We start from the raw sequence: 17,612 nt of genomic DNA, 5'->3' as shown, positions 1-17,612 counted from the left end.
ACGCGTATGAAGTGACTGTGTAAACGTCTGGTCTTCTCGAAACGACACTATGAATCGGTTATATGAATGATGAGTAACAAGCGGAATAGATATTCTATAATAGCATCCAGTATAGATATATGGGTAAAATACATATATAAATTTGCTGTTTTCGGCTCGAAAAGCGGAGGATTAGTGGTTGAAAATAAGTAAATCAAAAATTAAAGTACACATATGGCGGTCATAAAAGGTATGTATGCATGAAGGGTAATTCTAAGATAAGTGATGCATTAACAGTTAAATTTGCAAAGTGGCTTTCTTTGCAGCCGTGATTTCTTTTCTCAGATTGCTTCTGCCAGATAAAATATCTCCGATTTTGGTGAACTCAGCCCAGTGAATTTCTCTACCTTTTCTCAATTCTACGTTAGTTTCGTATTCCCATAGTTTATCAATTGGCTTGAAGGATACTGTTGAGCCATTAACGCAGATGACTGCTGCAGAGCTATTTTCATCGTTTGTAGGATTTTTTGAGCGTCTTGAACCTAGTAGTTTATTGTCCCTTGAAGTATTCATATTACACTTGTTCCAATTTTCAATGAATTTGACACATTTTACGGCGAAACGCGAAGCAGCGACTCTATCTTTAGAGGATGGAACACCACCTTGTTGAACGTGGCCTGGAACAGCAGTTCTGACGCCAAATCTGCCCTTTGATGATTCGGATATGATATCTGCAATCATCTCTGTACTATATATAGATGATGCCTGTTCATTTCTGATGAGGATCTTACCATTACGGTTTTCACCCTGATCATGGCGAAAGTTTTCCTTTAATAAAGCCAAATCTTCCTGAATAGACTTCAAGTCAATATTTTGCTCAGGAATATAAACGGACACAGCACCTGTTACCAAGCCAGTAAAAGATGCAACATATCCAGAATGACCACCTTGGACTTCCACAACGAAAACTCTCCTTCTGGAGGCAGACGCTGATTGTTTAATCGCGTCAGTGTAATTCACCAAAGAGTTCAAACAAGTGTCGGTGCCTAAAGAATATTCAGTACCTGGTACGTTATTGGAAACAGTGGCAGGTATTAGTACAATAGGAATATTGAAAATAGGATATTGCTCTTTAGCTTCGTTAAGCTGTTTCAAAGACTTGAAACCTTCAAATCCACCCAAAATGATAACTCCATCAAATTCATTCTTCTGAAAGTGGTACGCCACAGTACCTAAGTCTTCCGCAGCTACGCAACGATTAGTGCCGATCTCGGAACCACCAAGGTTGTGCCAATTCTCAACGTCGATCCAAGTTAATTCCTTGACCTCACCTTCCTGAATTAGACCAGAAAACCCATTCAAAATAGCAAATGGCTTATGGCCATGAGACAAACAGTACAAAGTTGCAGCGCGGGTAGCTGCATTTAAAGCTGCAGAGGGAGCACCAACATGCAAAATAGCAATTTTCAATCTTTCGTCTTCCGGAACGTATTCAGTTCCATCATCCCTAATAGTAGTAGCGATGAAGTTTTCGTACAGCTCAATGAATTCTGTATCACGCAAAGAAATAGCCTTCTCAAAATCTTTAGCCTCGATAGCAGTGGCAACTTGCTTCGTCAATTTGACAGACTCCATCAAAGGCATTCTAATAATTTTGTTCTCCAGAATACCAATCAGTGGTGAGGGCGTGTCTGGAGTCATCTCCAATACAGCTTTTACAGCATCTACACCCTGCAACGTGGCCAACCATCTATCATGTGCTACTGCGGTTCCACCTCTTTGAACATGACCCAAAGTGGTAATTCTAGTATCCAAGCCCAACTCAACCAAAGATTTTTTGACTTCTTCAGCGGTTATTGGATTCAAATTGTTGTCTAAAGCACCTTCCGCTAAAATAACAGTAATATTACGACGTCCCTTTAGTTTATGTCTTTGACAGACCTTTTTGAGATCATCTTGCCATTTCCCGTATGGAGCTGCTCTTTCTGGGATAAAGATGTAGTCAGCAGCAGTAGCAATACCTGCCATCAATGCCAACCAACCACAGTGTCTCCCCATAACTTCAACAACAAACGCACGAGAATGTGATTTAGCTGTTGCATCAATGAAATCAACCATCTCGCAAATCCGTTCCAAAGCAGAATAAGCACCGATTGTGGAGTCTGTACCAGACATATCGTTGTCAATTGAGCCCACCAATCCTACAATTGTTAAATTCTTATAAGGAGCTACTTGCCTGGAGGTAAACCTACCTTCTGCAACCAACTCTTCAACTAATGATGGCCACTCAGATCTAAATAAATCAGCTCCAGTGAGAGACCCATCACCTCCACAGACTACTAACGCATCAATACCACGTTCAATCAAGTTTGCTGCTGCCTTTTTCCTACCTTCGCGCTGCTTGAATCCCATACAACGTGCGGTACCGATCAGTGTACCACCTTCGCTCAACCAGCCCCTCACATCAGACCATTGCATCTTCTTCAAGAGGTCCCCACCCTTTAACAACCCCTCATATCCTTCGTAAACCGCAAACACATCGCAGCGATAATAAATACCAGCCCGCACTACTGCACGCACAGCAGCATTCATACCCGGTGAATCACCTCCAGAAGTCATCACTGCAATCCTCTTCTTCATCTTCCCATCGGCACTACCATAATCAGGAATGCCTGTAACACCCAAGCTTTTTCTCAGCGCTGATAACTCTTCATGTTCTTCCGTTTCTGCATCTTTCTTAGCAGTAAAGTGCGCAGCATCCAAAACCTTTGCAGGACCATGCAAACCGTCCTCCAAGCGTGGAACATTCGTAATAGTAATCACATTTCCCAAAGGATCCTTCACCTTGAATGCATTATCCCCCACAGCCGTCCGTTCAGGAAACTTCTCCGCCGCTTCTTCAAACACAGCACTGTAGTACCTCACATCGAAAGATTGACCCCCGACAGTGCTAATTTCACTAACTAACCTAATCTTCAACAAGATACCATCCGATTGTTCTGGATTCGACGCCTCCTGCTGGGGCACACGAAATCCCCTCGCATCCATCTCAGACAACTTGAACGACTCTAGCCAAGTTTCTTTACGCGATCCGTGCGTCGTCCCTGAAGCAATAACACCATTGTCATGGTTCTTGAACTTATCATATATCTTTACTATAGAGAACCCCAACTCTTGATAAAATTTGATGGTAGCTTTATACTTATCCTCCTCCGCCGTCGTCAAAGACGTAAACCCCACTCCATATACTGCTTCCATCGACATATCTACCTTCGATATATTGCTTCTTCAATATCTATCTATCTAGCTATGTCTCTCTCAATCCCAATCACTTTCCGCCGTTTTCTCCTGACCGTCCTTACTTTTTTCTACTAATGATGGATGAAGTAGGTCTTAAACGATTGAACGTCGACGAATTATTATATAACCGAGATATATGATATAATATATAATATATGGAATATATACAAATACTAAATACTCTAAAATGTAGTAGCGATTAGTTCAAAAAGTCGAACTTGTCAGCACATTTTAACAGACTAGTATCCGAGACCATTTAAGCGTGGGCATTTCTTGCCAATCGTGATGGAAGAATCGCAGTAGTGGGGTTAGCCACACGTAGCACCAGCAGTAGCAATAAGCTCACAGTGTCGCCCACCACCTGGTGGGCGACAAGAGTCTGACGAAGATCAGCATTTACTACCGGTCTTTTAATCGAAAAGACGAAGCCGACGTGAGCATAAGGAGAAGTAGGCAGAGGGTGCTGACAAGGTTACCCGGACGGGAACGTAACGTTAAAGTAAGGGAGGGTAACGGAGGTCCGACAACGGTATTATGTATCCCATGGGAGATTAAAGCGCAGAGAAAAGTATAATATATTATAAATGCAAAAAGAGCTTTGCGCTTGAGAAGGGTGGATGAGGGGTTGGGGATGAGGTGGGTTATATATCGATGAGATTGGGGCCCTGGTTTACGTAGCCCGGCTGCGGCTGCGGCTGATGTTGCTGCTGCTGTTGCGGGTAACCGGTAGGATATGAAATTATAGGTACCTGGGATTGAGTGAGGTCTTGAAAGTTCGTGCCGTAGAACGGGTTGGTAACCGGGGTGACTTGGATATTGGAGGTCTGTTGGTTGAAATTTTGGAGTGAAAACGGATTATTAGAGCCTGTGGGGGTTGGTTGTTGTGGGGGTGTAACGTGAAGCGGTACGAGATGGTGGGGGGGTTGAGGGACATGATGTAAGGTGGTAGTGTTCTGGGTGGTGATGAATGCCGCTGTGTTTTGGGGTACGAAGCCTGTTGCTTGGAGGACAAATGGGTTATGGGTATGTTGCGGTTGAATCAGGGATTGCGCCGTGACCAACTGCTGCTGCTGTGGCGCTTGGGTTGTTTCCAGGAAAGGATTGTAACCCGTAGGCGCTGAAGGTACTGCTTGTGTTAGCTGCTGGACCAAAGGAGATGTGAGTTGGAGCTGCTCCTGCAACAAGCGTTTCTGCTGGCGTACAATTTCCAACTGCTTTTGCGCTTCTGACTTATATTGACTGGTTTTACTACCAGTATTGGCAGTGTCACTTGTGGACTGGCCTTCGTTCTTTTGCATCTCGTCCTCACGGAGGTGGTCCTCTAAGGACCTGATCAACTTTGTGGTGATATGCTTTATCACGGGGATCTCAAGCCCCACGGCTTTCCCAGCCTTTAAATACTTGACTACGGTTTCAGTAAGATGGACAAACCGCTTGTAGAGATCCAAAGTACGTTTTGCGTCAGGACGACTCAATTCAAAGAAACATTCTAACAACGTAATAATACCCTCATTCAACGCATTGTAAAGCGCCAAAATATCCTGCACCAAAAGCTTAAATGCCGCCATCAACATATCATTATTCAAATCATACTGGGAGTACCGATTCTTGATCAATGCTGCAATTTGAGCCTCAAGCGATTCGACATGGCTTAGCACAACCATGTTCCTCCCGATCTCCTTCAAATTAGACGACCCCTCTCGCACATAATCCCTCTCCAACTTACCAAACTCTTGAGCACGGATCCGTAAATAATCCCCATACCGCCTAACTATCTGAAGCCCTGAATTGACTGACCCGTAACTACCATTCAAGAGCCCTCCCAACTCAAAATACTCCGGATGACGCGACAAGTACCTCAGCGTCACATTCCCCTCCCCCTCCCGGATCATCACGTGCATAACAACCAACGACTTGAACACAACCGTAAACGCAGAATCATTCAACCTGGTCAAAAGCGTACCGATAGTCTCTTTAAAATATTGCTCCTCCCCCGTACTCATCAAAATAGGCTTAAGATACTTCTGCTTTGGCGCCGCCATCTTAATCTTGGTCGCTCTCTTGACCATATTTTGGAACGTCCCCATTGTTTATACTGTCTCTGTTTTTTATTGTTTTTGGAATACCTGGTAATATATATTAATGCTTTTGCTTGCTTATTTTTGAGATAGACACCGTCCCTTCTTCTGCTTGTGCTTTGTGCTTCTTTTATTATTATTATTATAACTATCCTATTACTTCCCGCAACTGACTGAACTCCTTGAATGATCTCTGCTATCACTCTGCTTGTCTCTTGTCTCTTGTCTCTCTTTCTCTCTCGCTGTAATGCTTTTTTTGTTTGTAATACGATTTTTTTCTCTCGTAGTTTTAAACTGCCCCTAACTAACTGCCCCTATATCGATCGTCCTATAAAATACTCTTGTCGTTTCTCTCTTTTAAACACCACAGACGCTGTAATTAGGCTTGCAACACTTTCCTGCTTGTCTATATGTATACCACACACACAGACACACACACACACTCTCTCTCTCGATTTCTGTCTCTCTTTGTATCTTCGATTGTATGTGTATTATATACAACAAGTGTGGTGAAAACCCGATATCGAAAACTTAGACTATTTACAATAGAAACTGCTATTGGAAAAAGGCTCCTATTTTATCTCTCCTGCCGTGCTATTACCATTCCTCATAGCTCACGAAACAGCAACACCGGGGCTCCAGCTGCCGTATTCGATGTTTTGACCCCTATTCTAGATTTGGCAATGCTGTTTTGTTCCCTCCGGTGCCCCAATCTTAGCCTGTGCGTTCATTCTCGGTCACCACCTCTGTAGTTCTCTGCTTCTCTGCTTCTCTGCTTCTCTGCTTCTCTGCTTCCTAGGCAGGCTGCTCCACAGCCTGCCTAGGAAGCAGAGAGAGAGGTTGGAGCTACCGCATGCCTACCTACAGTTCAAACATACATCGCTACACGTGCCGCAGACACTACATATCTCAAACCCACATAGTTTGCATGGGCCCGTAGCAGGCCGGCTTGTGCAGTAATAGCAAGCTGGCGGAGACGTCTCGGCAGGCAGCTGCTGCAGCTTGTTGCTGCTGCACTTGCTGCCCATCAGCAGCTGCAGTGCCCCGCCAGCGCGGAAGCGTTGCTGCGTCTTCTTGCTTCCTTCGAACGCATCACCAGCTCTGGTTCTCTTGGACGCCATTGTTGCACGACTGCAGCACGCACAAGAGTTGGGAAGTGTTCTGGAGGCCTGCTATGTGGTGTGAATACCTGTCGACCACAGCTGGACTGGCGTGTGAGGCCTGTTGGACACCGATGCCCTAGGTCACGTGACCATTGCAAAAATTTTTCAGGGGTTTTGTTTCGTTCAACTTTTCAAAACTAGGGGTTTTTAGCTCATTTAAGGCAGTTTTTGATGAGATGTTTCAACAAAATATAGTTAAAGATAGAGGTTTAAGGTCTTCAGGAGTTGTTGGCTGAGGGTTTGATCATACAGGATTCAGCAGGCTAGATTATTATATCCCGATAGGATTTCAAGAGGGTTCATACAAGAGCAAATTGAGGTGATAGCAAATTTTTAAGAGCAGATAAAAAAACAAATCAGTGTAATTTATTTTAAAGAAAAAAAGCGAGAGAGTAGCAGTTGTAGTAGTTGTAGCAGTTGAAGGGATAAAGATAGACGACGAAGAGTTAGAGAGAGTGAGAGAGTGTGTGTTTATGAAGGTTTGAAAAAATACAAAGAGTTTTGTTTTTAAGGGATTAGAGAGATTCTAGAAGTAGTAGTGGTACAGAAGAATAAAGTGAACGATTTGATAGTCAAACTCCAGGGAGTAAAGGATATAAGGACCTCAAGGGGTAGTATAATAATACAAGTGGTATAATATGGAACTAGGAGGAGGAATGAGTGGGAACCCGGATCATTTTGAGGGAGGAGTGCCAGTATTTATTCCCAGTTGGGATGAGTTTAAAGATTTTTATAAATATATGTCATCGATTGATGAGTATGGGATGAAATCTGGAATTGTGAAGATTATACCCCCTAAAGAGTGGTTGGAGCAGTTGGAGGAGCCACCTAGGGTGGAGACATTGCAAGGGATCAGTATTCGGAGTCCGATCCAGCAGCACATCAGTGGTTCGAAGGGAGTATTTGTTGTGCAGAACGTAGAGAAACAGAAGTGTTATAACATTATTCAGTGGAAGGACCTTTCTATGGATTATCAGTTGCCAGATTTGCGGGGCAGGATGGGGTCACAGTCTCCGCAGTTGGTGGCCAAGACAGAAGTAGAACGGTCTGGTAATGATGTGGGGGGAGGAGGTGGTGGGAGGACAAAGTCGTCTGGCATTAAATTACGCAATTATGAAGCTTTCACCGAACATGACTTTAAACAATTTCAAGCAACATACAATGCCGATAACTTGGCACAATATGATGATGAAGGATACCTGAGGAGCTTGGAAAGTTATTACTGGAAGACTTTGAACTTTACAGAGCCGATATATGGTGCGGATACGCTGGGTTCTTTATTTAGAGACTCTTTAACGGAATGGAATGTTTCACGACTTCCTAATTTACTAGACCACTTGGAAGAGAAGGTGCCTGGTGTTAACCAGTCATATTTATATGCAGGTTTATGGAAAGCATCTTTTGCTTGGCATTTAGAGGATCAAGACTTGTATTCCATCAATTATCTCCACTTTGGAGCCCCTAAACAATGGTATTCAATACCACAGGAGGACTCTCAGAAATTTTTCAAGTTTATGAAGGAACAGTTTCCGGAGGAATCTGGTCAATGCAAGGAGTTCTTGAGACATAAGATGTTTATTGTGAGCCCCAAGGTTCTCGAACGAAATGGAATCCGTTGTAATAGTGTCGTTCACAGACAGCACGAGTTCATGGTTACCTATCCTTATGGCTATCACTCGGGATTTAACTACGGTTACAATATGGCTGAGTCTGTCAATTTCGCCCTTGAATCGTGGTTTAAGATCGGCGAAAAAGCAGGTAAATGCATATGCATTGATGACTCCGTTGGTATTGATATACAGAAGTTGAAATCTTCTTACATGAAGTCACAACACAGACATGAAAGAACCAATGGTTCCGATTTGGGACCACCAAAAAAGCGTGTCAAACAAGAAACCATTGGATTCGCTCCTACACCACTTATTGAGACGGGCGATTCACTCAAGTCTTTTAATGAACTGATCAACCATTCTGCGTACGAATTACAGGCCATGGAGGAGAACCCGCATCAGCGATCAATTAGGTCAACTACTCCAAATCAGTATTTCGGCAATCCGTCAATATCTCGAATGTCTTCTCCTTTACTTTCTAGAATGATGGATCTATCCAACATTGTGGAACCAACTTTAGAAGATCCAACTTTGAAATTTAAACGCAAAGTTTTCGCCCAAAATAATGCCAACAACTCTTCAAATCCAAACCTATCTTCAGTTTTGGGGACTGCAAATAATGGGACCGCAGTATCTCCAACCCTTAATAACCTTCAGGAAGAAAATATGTTAGCCCTATCTTTAGCCTCTATGGCTAATAGCGGCAATTCCTCCCCAAGGAACGCATTCCCCCCTCTTAATAGCGCCATGGCGAATTCAAGGCCTTATACACCTACTGGAGAGTCTATAATAGCCCCTAGACCTTCTTATGACCAAAACCCGTTATCTTACTACTCCACTCAAACTACAAAATCTCCATTACCCCTTTTCAAGCGTATTAGTTCGCCCAATAGAGTTACTTTAAACATTTCACGTGAATCATCTCGTTCCCCTATATCTTTCGGATCTGAATATAACAAGCCACCAATTTCTAAGCAACATCCCCTAACTACAGGAACAATACCTCTAACATCTTTAAATCAAGTTTCAACAATAGGAAGAGATGTGTCTCCCCACAGGGAATCAGGCAGTAAATCGTTCCTTAACAGAAGCAAACCATCAATTCGTAATATATCAATTGTCAAAAATGCAACTGGTGTTAATACAAATACGTTAAATTTGCTAGCCACCGATTCAATTACTAATGCAGTCATGACCGGAACAATAAAACCTGACAGGCCAGCTTCTCCTATTTCTAAAATATCTGCTGAAGAGATTATTATTTCGGAAAAGGGAAAGGCATACATTTGTCAAGAATGCCAGAGACAATTTTCTTCTGGACACCACTTAACAAGACATAAAAAGTCTGTTCACTCTGGTGAGAAACCTCATTCATGTCCAAAATGTGGAAAGAAATTTAAAAGGCGTGACCACGTCTTGCAGCATTTGAATAAGAAGATACCTTGTGTTACAGATAAACATGATGATTCTGCAACAGCAACAGCTTAATTATGGGTGTGTATTGACAAACAAAAGTTATATCTGCTTTTCTACTTTTTTTTTAATTTTATTTTGTTTTGTTTGTTGGTTTGTATCCTGATAGTTACTATGGTGAAATGATAAACCGAAGGTAAATAGAAAGTTGTAAAATTCAAAAATTGTAAATTCGTTTGGTTAGAAAAACTATTAATAATTTAGGGGAATCCGAATAATTGTTGACTTAATAGGTGTAAGTTGTGGATATATGTATAATATATGATGACGTATACGATAAGTTATGTTTCTTATCTACTCCAGTAGTTTATAGTTACAAAGAGTGTTATAAAACATTAAATATTCACTAATAGTGTGTGTAAAATTAAGTTAATAAATGATAAAGTTCAGTCTTTGCTCAACCCATCAATCATGGATATGATGCTTGACAAGACATGTGCCTTGATATTGGTGTCGTAAATATTTACACCTTCACCAGAGCCTTTGACTGAATTATTTAATCCATCACCAAAATTAAGTCTAACGAAGTCACTTTGCAAACCTAATGGCATAACATTACTGCCTTTGACATATTTCTTATGTTCTCTCATTATTCTAAGTGTATGTTCCAAAGTGTCGGCGGTCTTCTCCGCACGGTCAACGATTTGCCTTGGTATACCGCACATAGATGCAACATGCATTCCGAAGGAGCCTTCACTCTGGCCTTCAATCAACTTGTACAAGAATGTGACATTCCTAGAAGCTTCATCAACCAATATAGACATTTTTAATGGTTTTATCATAGGATGATGGCTGAAGCTTTGGCCCAGTGTTCCATAATGTGTGGCGAAAAATCCTAAGCTTTGGACGTGGGTCGCAATGTGATGGAACACACCCTCCGCAATCGCAAATCCATCATTAGAAGAACCACCTCTGCCTAGTTCATCCAAAACCAACAAAGACCTATTAGTTGCCATATCTAAGATTTTTTTGGTTTCACTCAGTTCTACGAAAAATGTTGATTTCCCTTGCATAATGTTATCGTTAGCGCCTATTCTAGTCATAATTCGATCTACAGGTGTTAGTTCAGCAACTTCGCAAGGTACGTAACACCCCAGTTGGGCCATAATAACGGCAACACATGTCATCCTCAAGACAGTTGATTTCCCAGCAGCATTTGCGCCTGTCAGCAAGGCTAATTGGGCTGTATCGCGTCCTAAGGTAACATCATTAGGGATGAAATCCGTTGCAGCCGTAGCACCCATATTAAAACACGGATGTCTCAATTGCTTGAATGAGAGAAACCCATTTGATTTATGACCAGTTTTCGTGTCTGTACTATCATGAAACACAGGTCTACAAGCTGGAAATCCTAACCCTTCGGACGCACGCGAGAGAGACAAGATGCAGTCGATGTTAGATATTGATCTGATAGTTGGAAGCCAAACAGTAGAATATTTCATATCAAACTTTTGATAAAGTTTACCTTTGAGTCCCTCTTCCAATATTTTATGATGTTCACGAGCCTCTGCCATAGCCCTAGCCATCTTTTGAACTGTTGGCGAATAATATCTTTTAGTGGATTTGTTAGAACCCATCTGAGTCCAATTAGAGGGTACATTTTTACATACAGATATTGGAATTTCAATTGTATAAATTTCCTTACCTGAATCCTTGTATTGAATGCTCGAGCATTTCAATTCCTTTTTATACTCTCTGAGCATGGAGGAAAATTCGTTTTCAAGTTCGTTAATTCTGTCAATGGATTTATCAAACTCCTGCTCCACTCCTTTATTTGGGATTAGAGCCCCTTCGTGAACGGCTTTATTACGATCATATACCTTATTCCAGGTATTTATATCTCCTTCCAGAGTAATAGGGATTTCTTTGAGAAACTTCAATAAAGATCCCTTTAACTCGTACTTATTCAGGTCTTGAACAAGTTTTGACACTGTTTCAAACCCAGTTATCACTTTATCAAATTCTGAAATTTTGAGTGTATTTGAATGGATACGTGATAACAGTCTTTCTAAATCTGGAAGCCCTATAAAGGCACTTTCTATAATGCCTCTAATATCCATATCACTCAATAATTGGTCTACAGAATCTAATCTTTCATCAATATGCTGTTTATTTAACAGTGGATGCATTACCCAGTTTCTGATCGCTCTTTTGCCCATAGGTGTTATGGCATGGTTTAACAGTTTAAACAATGTCCCTTTATCACTTCCATCAAAGGAATTTGCAAATATCTCCAAGTTCTGTAGGGTTATTCCATCAAGACATAGAAATCCTTGTGACTTAGTATGATCATACTGCTCTATTTGACCCATAGTTACCAGCGACAAATCCAACTTTAACCATTGTAAATAAGAAAGCAAGCCACCAAAAGCATGAAACCCCACCTTTTTGCCCTTATTGTAATACTCCTGAAGCACCTGGGGCCAACTTTCCATGTTCGGGAAGTATCCGTGAGTCACAATTTCATCATAGGTTCGATTGAAGTCATAAAATTCTTCTGGAGTACGATAATTAAATATTGCATCAGGCTGCACATTGAATTTCACTATCTTGTGCGCTAGAGTAGACAGGTTTTTTCTTTCAATAATCACCTCTTTTGGTTTCACCTGGGCCACTAATGTGTCCAACTGACTACATTCATTATCATCTTCAAACTCCAACATCTTTATATGCCCAGTAGCGGTATCAATGATGGAGACACCAAAATATTTTCCAGTTGAATTTTTTTCTGTAGAGGAATGATTGTGACAATCAAGATTGTAGTAATCAATTGGCTCCTCTCTAATAGCCATACAGTATGTGGCTAAGTCTGTTTGAAGCATGCCACTCTCAGTTAATGTTCCAGAAGTTAGAACGCACTGCAATTCTCTTTCAACAATACCTTTGTTACCTTCCCTCATTTCTTTTGCTAGCATGGACTCTTTTTGGTCTACTTTGGCTACTTTGTATCCATTTTGGATAAATTGGGAAGCCCAATACTCAAAGGACATCTCTGGAATACCGGCTAACTGCATGTTAGCCCTACCGCCTCCAGCGATCTTTAAATCAAACAATTGGTTTGCCAAATGTGCATCCTTTTCATAAAGTTCAAAAAACTTGCCTTTCTTAAAGAAAACAATGCAATCCCACATTTTAGACTTAATTTGCCAGTACTGCTTTTCAAAAGGGGTGAACTTCGCCCATGCTTCAGGAGGGACATACAATGATCTTGGATCATAATCTGAATCAGAAGGTTGGTGACCAGCGGCATCTCGCTCATTGACTAACCATTGGTAACGCTGCTCGTTATTTTTATTAAAATTGGTATGCTTGTCAGATGACGCCGTGATCTCCATTTTGCTTGTAGACTTTAGCGACCTATTCTTCTGTTCTCTGTTTATCTTCAGAACCCCAGCTCTGGACTGAACTGATTTCGCCGGAGTACGTGGTTTGGATACAAATTCAAAAATGTCAGCATCATCTTCATTGTCTTCAAGGTAATCACTATGCTCATCCGCATGGGATTCATCCTTAGCTGGAACATATTCATCCTCCTCACTATCACCACTTAGAGCTACACGAGTACGGGTACGGGCGCGTTTCATGGCACTTCCAGATTTCCCAGGGGAAACATCATCCTCTTCATCGCTCTCATCCACGTAAGAAACCGGTTTTTTATGCCTCATAGACCCTGATGCAGAATGCACAAATTCATTATCAAACCCCCTCTTATTTCCTAAAACACTAGTTGTCAACCTCACAGAATCAGAACTTGGGCTATCTTCAGTCAGAGTTGTAGCTTCCTTTGAGGTGCCAAGGTCAACCCTAGAATCACCGTCATTAGCCGTCAAATACGTAGTATCATTTGCATCATTTGCATCATCATCCATACTCACAAATAATTTGGATTCCTTTACCTTGCTAGGAGTAGAGCTTTGCGGGCTCACAGGATACTTACCATTGCCCTTTTGGATATCCGGTGAAGCCTGGAGTGCAGTGGCAGCGGTCTTTTTAAAGAACGACATTAATGTAGCTTGCTTCAAGCGCTTCTTTCCGGCGGGCAACGGTGCACCAGATGTTCTCACTGGTTGAGGAGTCGACGGTGCCATTGGATCAACCTAGTGTATCTCTTTTTTACTACGTCTTAGTTGCAATAAGTCCTGCACTGTTGGTTCTTGTAAAACGTAGAAAACCTATAAACGCGTATTTCTTTGGAAAATCATAAAACAACGCGTGAAACCAACATTTGACATTGGCCAATGCAGGTTAAAAGCTTGACCAATTGAGAATTATAAGCTGCTAGATAGAGTATGCATTCCAGTCCGCTGGAATATACTGGAGTTGCCAGTGGCTATGAAAACTGTTACTTGCACATAAGAAAGATCCACAAGCTTTGCCACATCCAATTGGCAAATCCAACTATCGTTTCACATTATAAGCAGAGTTTAAAGGAAATAGTTGCTTACAATATTAATTGTAAGCAATGTCCTAGGGATCCAAGATTTGTTCGTTATAGTCACATTGGCAATGGCTTTATTGGTCCATGACTGAATGGTGTGATTATTAATGCCTTTGATTTGTCCTACATTGAAAAAAAATAATATTAGTCTTATTATAGAAGTTCATTTGGACTCAGTTTATTTGGATATGATTCACCTACTCCTCAAGACACCAATTCGATGCACACACTCCAACCTCTGAGACTCTTGATATTGGGTGCCCCAGGCTCTGGAAAGGGTACACAAACTAATAAGTTGCTCAAACGGTTTTCCAACATACAATCGGTTTCTTCCGGGGATATTTTACGGTGTGAGATTTCTGCCGGCAGTATGCTTGGTCAACAAGCCGCATCATACATTGGCCAAGGTAAGCTGCTGCCGGATAATTTAATCAGTGGGGTTGTTATGGGGGAATTAGCCAGACGTGGCTGGCTCCATAAAAAGTCCAGCTGGTTGCTTGATGGGTTTCCCCGTACGGTTGGCCAGGCTAAGGTGTTAGAACGGGATTTAGTCAAAAATGAGGCGTCGGTGAACATGGTGGTTGAACTTCGTGTGCCCCAAGATGTGATACTTGGAAGGATTGAAAAACGGTATATCCATGAGCCTAGCGGTAGGGTGTATAATCTACATTACAACCCACCTAAGGTGTTCGGAAAAGATGATGTTACAGGAGAGCCATTAACTAAAAGGTCCGATGATACAGCAGAGGTATTCAAAAAGAGATTAGACGACTATAATCAAACTGTGATCCCGCTAAAGGAGTACTACTCCAGTAAAGGTATCTTTCACACTGTCCATGGAGATTCATCTGATATAATTTTTCCACAGTTGGCAAAACTTGTTGACGAACATCTAAATAGTCGTTCTTAAAACTAAAAAAAATATAAATACTTTTCAATTCTCACTATATTCTAGATTCGAGTAGACTTATCAGATACTTAGCGCAACTCAAGCTTTGATTCCTATGTAATTGGCCTTCTACATATTATTAGCTAATGCTGTTGTACTTTTTTCGATAAAAGGTTTGCTGAAAATCAATGTTCGTCATCTTCAATGCATCTCAATGTTTAAAACCGAGTATCCTAATCCACTATAGAAATAGAGCAGAAAGTAGACTAGGTGGTGATGAAGTTCTACATAGATGACCTTCCAGTCATCTTTCCTTATCCTAAAATATATCCAGAGCAGTACCAGTATATGTGTGATCTTAAGAAGACATTGGATATTGGCGGAAATAGTATACTGGAGATGCCTTCTGGTACTGGTAAAACGGTTTCGTTGCTATCGTTAACAGTAGCTTATCAAATGCATTATCCTGAGCATCGAAAGATAGTATACTGTTCTCGTACCATGTCTGAAATAGAGAAGGCATTAGTGGAGCTGGAGTCGCTGATGGATTACAGAGCGAAAGAACTGGAATATCAAGAAGAATTTAGAGGGCTTGGACTAACAAGCAGAAAGAATTTGTGCTTGCATCCAAGAGTGAGTAAAGAGCGAAAGGGTAGTGTTGTGGATGAGAAATGTCGTCGAATGACGAATGGTCAAGCTAAAACTAAAAAAGAGCAAGATATTGAAGCCAATGTGGAACTTTGTGAGTACCATGAAAACATGTATAATTACCAACCGGAAGAATATTTGCCGCTGGGGGTATATTCTTTTGAGAAGCTCATAAAGTACTGCGAGGATAAGACTATCTGCCCATATTTTACGGTTAGGCGGATGATTTCAATGTGTAATATCATCATTTATTCATACCATTACTTGTTGGATCCTAGAATTGAGGAGCGAGTATCTCGTGAAATTTCACAAAATGCAATTGTAATCTTTGATGAAGCTCACAACATTGATAATGTCTGCATTGAATCTTTATCCTTAGATTTGACGAAGGATTTGCTGAAAAGAGCTTCCAGAGGAGCCAACGCCTTGGGTAAGAAAGTCGATGAAGTGCGAAAGGTGGATACCATGAAACTTCAACAAGAATATCAGGATCTTGTTAAAGGCTTGCGTGCTAATGATATCCTGGATCCGGATGAAGAACCTTTGATACCAACTCCAGTATTATCGAGGGACGTATTGAAAGAAGCAGTTCCTGGTAATATTAGACGCGCCGAACATTTTGTTTCATTTTTAAAAAGGTTCATTGAATATTTGAAGACTAGAATGAAAGTTCTACATGTGATATCAGAAACACCGAATTCCTTTTTGCATCATTTGAAGCAACTGACATTTATAGAGAGAAAACCGTTGAGGTTTTGTTCTGAAAGACTTTCTTTACTTGTCAGAACTTTAGAGGTTGATGAGATAGAAGATTTTAATGCGTTAAAGGATATTGCCACTTTTGCTACGCTAATTTCAACATACGAAAGCGGATTTTTATTAATTATAGAACCTTATGAAATTGAAAATGCTGCTGTTCCAAACCCAATTATGAGATTTACTTGTTTGGATGCGTCTATTGCGATAAAACCTGTCTTCGAAAGGTTCTCATCGGTGATTATTACATCGGGAACCATTTCACCACTAGATATGTACCCTAAAATGTTAAATTTTGGTACAGTCGTCCAAAAATCCTACTCGATGACATTGGCAGAAAAGTCGTTCTTGCCCATGATTGTTACTAAGGGTTCCGATCAAGTTGCTATTTCCTCAAGATTTGAGATTAGAAACGATCCTTCTATCGTACGTAATTATGGTTCTATGCTCGTAGAGTTTGCGAAGATAACCCCAGATGGAATGGTTGTTTTCTTTCCATCTTATTTATACATGGAATCTATTATTTCAACATGGCAGACAATGGGCATATTGGACGAAGTTTGGAAGTATAAGTTGATTTTAGTGGAAACTCCTGATGCACAGGAAACCTCTTTAGCCTTGGAAACTTATCGCAAGGCTTGTTCAAATGGCCGCGGTGCTATTTTAATGTCTGTAGCTCGAGGGAAAATCTCTGAAGGAATCGATTTTGATCAACATTATGGAAGGACTGTATTGATGATTGGAATACCATTTCAATACACTGAATCACGTATCTTAAAGGCTAGGTTGGAATTTTTAAGGGAGAATTATCAAATCAGGGAAAATGATTTTCTATCCTTTGACGCAATGAGACATGCTGCACAATGTTTGGGTAGAGTCTTAAGAGGTAAGGATGACTATGGTGTCATGGTCCTGGCAGATAGAAGGTTTTCTAGGAAGAAATCTCAGTTACCGAAATGGATCTTACAGGGTCTTTCAGATGCTGACTTAAACCTGTCTACTGATATGGCAATTGCTAACACTAAGCAATTTTTGAGAACAATGGCGCAGGCTTCAGATCCGAAAGATCACGAAGGAGTTTCTGTTTGGAACATTAATCAACTTCTAAACTACCAAGAGGAACAGAAAAAAAAGCCGATTTAAAAGGAGCCATGTTTGCTAATGGCGATGACATTGAAATGAAAGATGCATAAAAGATATATATTTATGGTAGAAACACTCTTCAGATATTCATATATATTATGTACATATAATTTTTTTGGTATACCGTGGACTACA

At 41.0% G+C, this 17,612-nt stretch overlaps 6 protein-coding genes across 6 annotated transcripts; 3 read left to right on the top strand and 3 right to left on the bottom strand.

Annotated features, from left to right (window-relative positions):
• Positions 1-276: 276 nt before the first annotated feature.
• PFK1 (6-phosphofructokinase subunit alpha) lies at positions 277-3,243 on the bottom strand (the record flags this gene model as incomplete). Its single annotated transcript, XM_003645769.1, has 1 exon — positions 277-3,243. The coding sequence occupies one exon, from the start codon at positions 3,241-3,243 to the stop codon at positions 277-279; it is 2,967 nt and encodes a 988-aa protein (XP_003645817.1).
• A 677-nt stretch (positions 3,244-3,920) lies between these two features.
• On the bottom strand, positions 3,921-5,366 carry Ecym_3521 (uncharacterized protein; the record flags this gene model as incomplete). The annotated part of the gene is made up of 1 exon (XM_003645768.1): positions 3,921-5,366. The coding sequence occupies one exon, from the start codon at positions 5,364-5,366 to the stop codon at positions 3,921-3,923; it is 1,446 nt and encodes a 481-aa protein (XP_003645816.1).
• A 1,792-nt stretch (positions 5,367-7,158) lies between these two features.
• Positions 7,159-9,618, top strand: Ecym_3520 (uncharacterized protein; the record flags this gene model as incomplete). Its single annotated transcript, XM_003645767.1, has 1 exon — positions 7,159-9,618. One exon carries the CDS (start codon positions 7,159-7,161, stop codon positions 9,616-9,618), a length of 2,460 nt encoding a protein of 819 aa, XP_003645815.1.
• A 371-nt stretch (positions 9,619-9,989) lies between these two features.
• Positions 9,990-13,691, bottom strand: MSH6 (mismatch repair ATPase MSH6; the record flags this gene model as incomplete). The annotated part of the gene is made up of 1 exon (XM_003645766.1): positions 9,990-13,691. One exon carries the CDS (start codon positions 13,689-13,691, stop codon positions 9,990-9,992), a length of 3,702 nt encoding a protein of 1,233 aa, XP_003645814.1.
• Positions 13,692-14,261: 570 nt separating this feature from the next.
• ADK2 (adenylate kinase ADK2) lies at positions 14,262-14,951 on the top strand (the record flags this gene model as incomplete). Its single annotated transcript, XM_003645765.1, has 1 exon — positions 14,262-14,951. One exon carries the CDS (start codon positions 14,262-14,264, stop codon positions 14,949-14,951), a length of 690 nt encoding a protein of 229 aa, XP_003645813.1.
• Positions 14,952-15,206: 255 nt separating this feature from the next.
• RAD3 (TFIIH/NER complex ATP-dependent 5'-3' DNA helicase subunit RAD3) lies at positions 15,207-17,477 on the top strand (the record flags this gene model as incomplete). Its single annotated transcript, XM_003645764.1, has 1 exon — positions 15,207-17,477. One exon carries the CDS (start codon positions 15,207-15,209, stop codon positions 17,475-17,477), a length of 2,271 nt encoding a protein of 756 aa, XP_003645812.1.
• Positions 17,478-17,612: the final 135 nt, after the last annotated feature.

This window comes from Eremothecium cymbalariae, chromosome 3 (genome assembly GCF_000235365.1).
Source record: "Eremothecium cymbalariae DBVPG#7215 chromosome 3, complete sequence".
Classification (NCBI taxonomy): Eukaryota; Fungi; Ascomycota; class Saccharomycetes; order Saccharomycetales; family Saccharomycetaceae; genus Eremothecium; species Eremothecium cymbalariae.
This window is presented reverse-complemented; position numbering and strand designations above follow the sequence as displayed.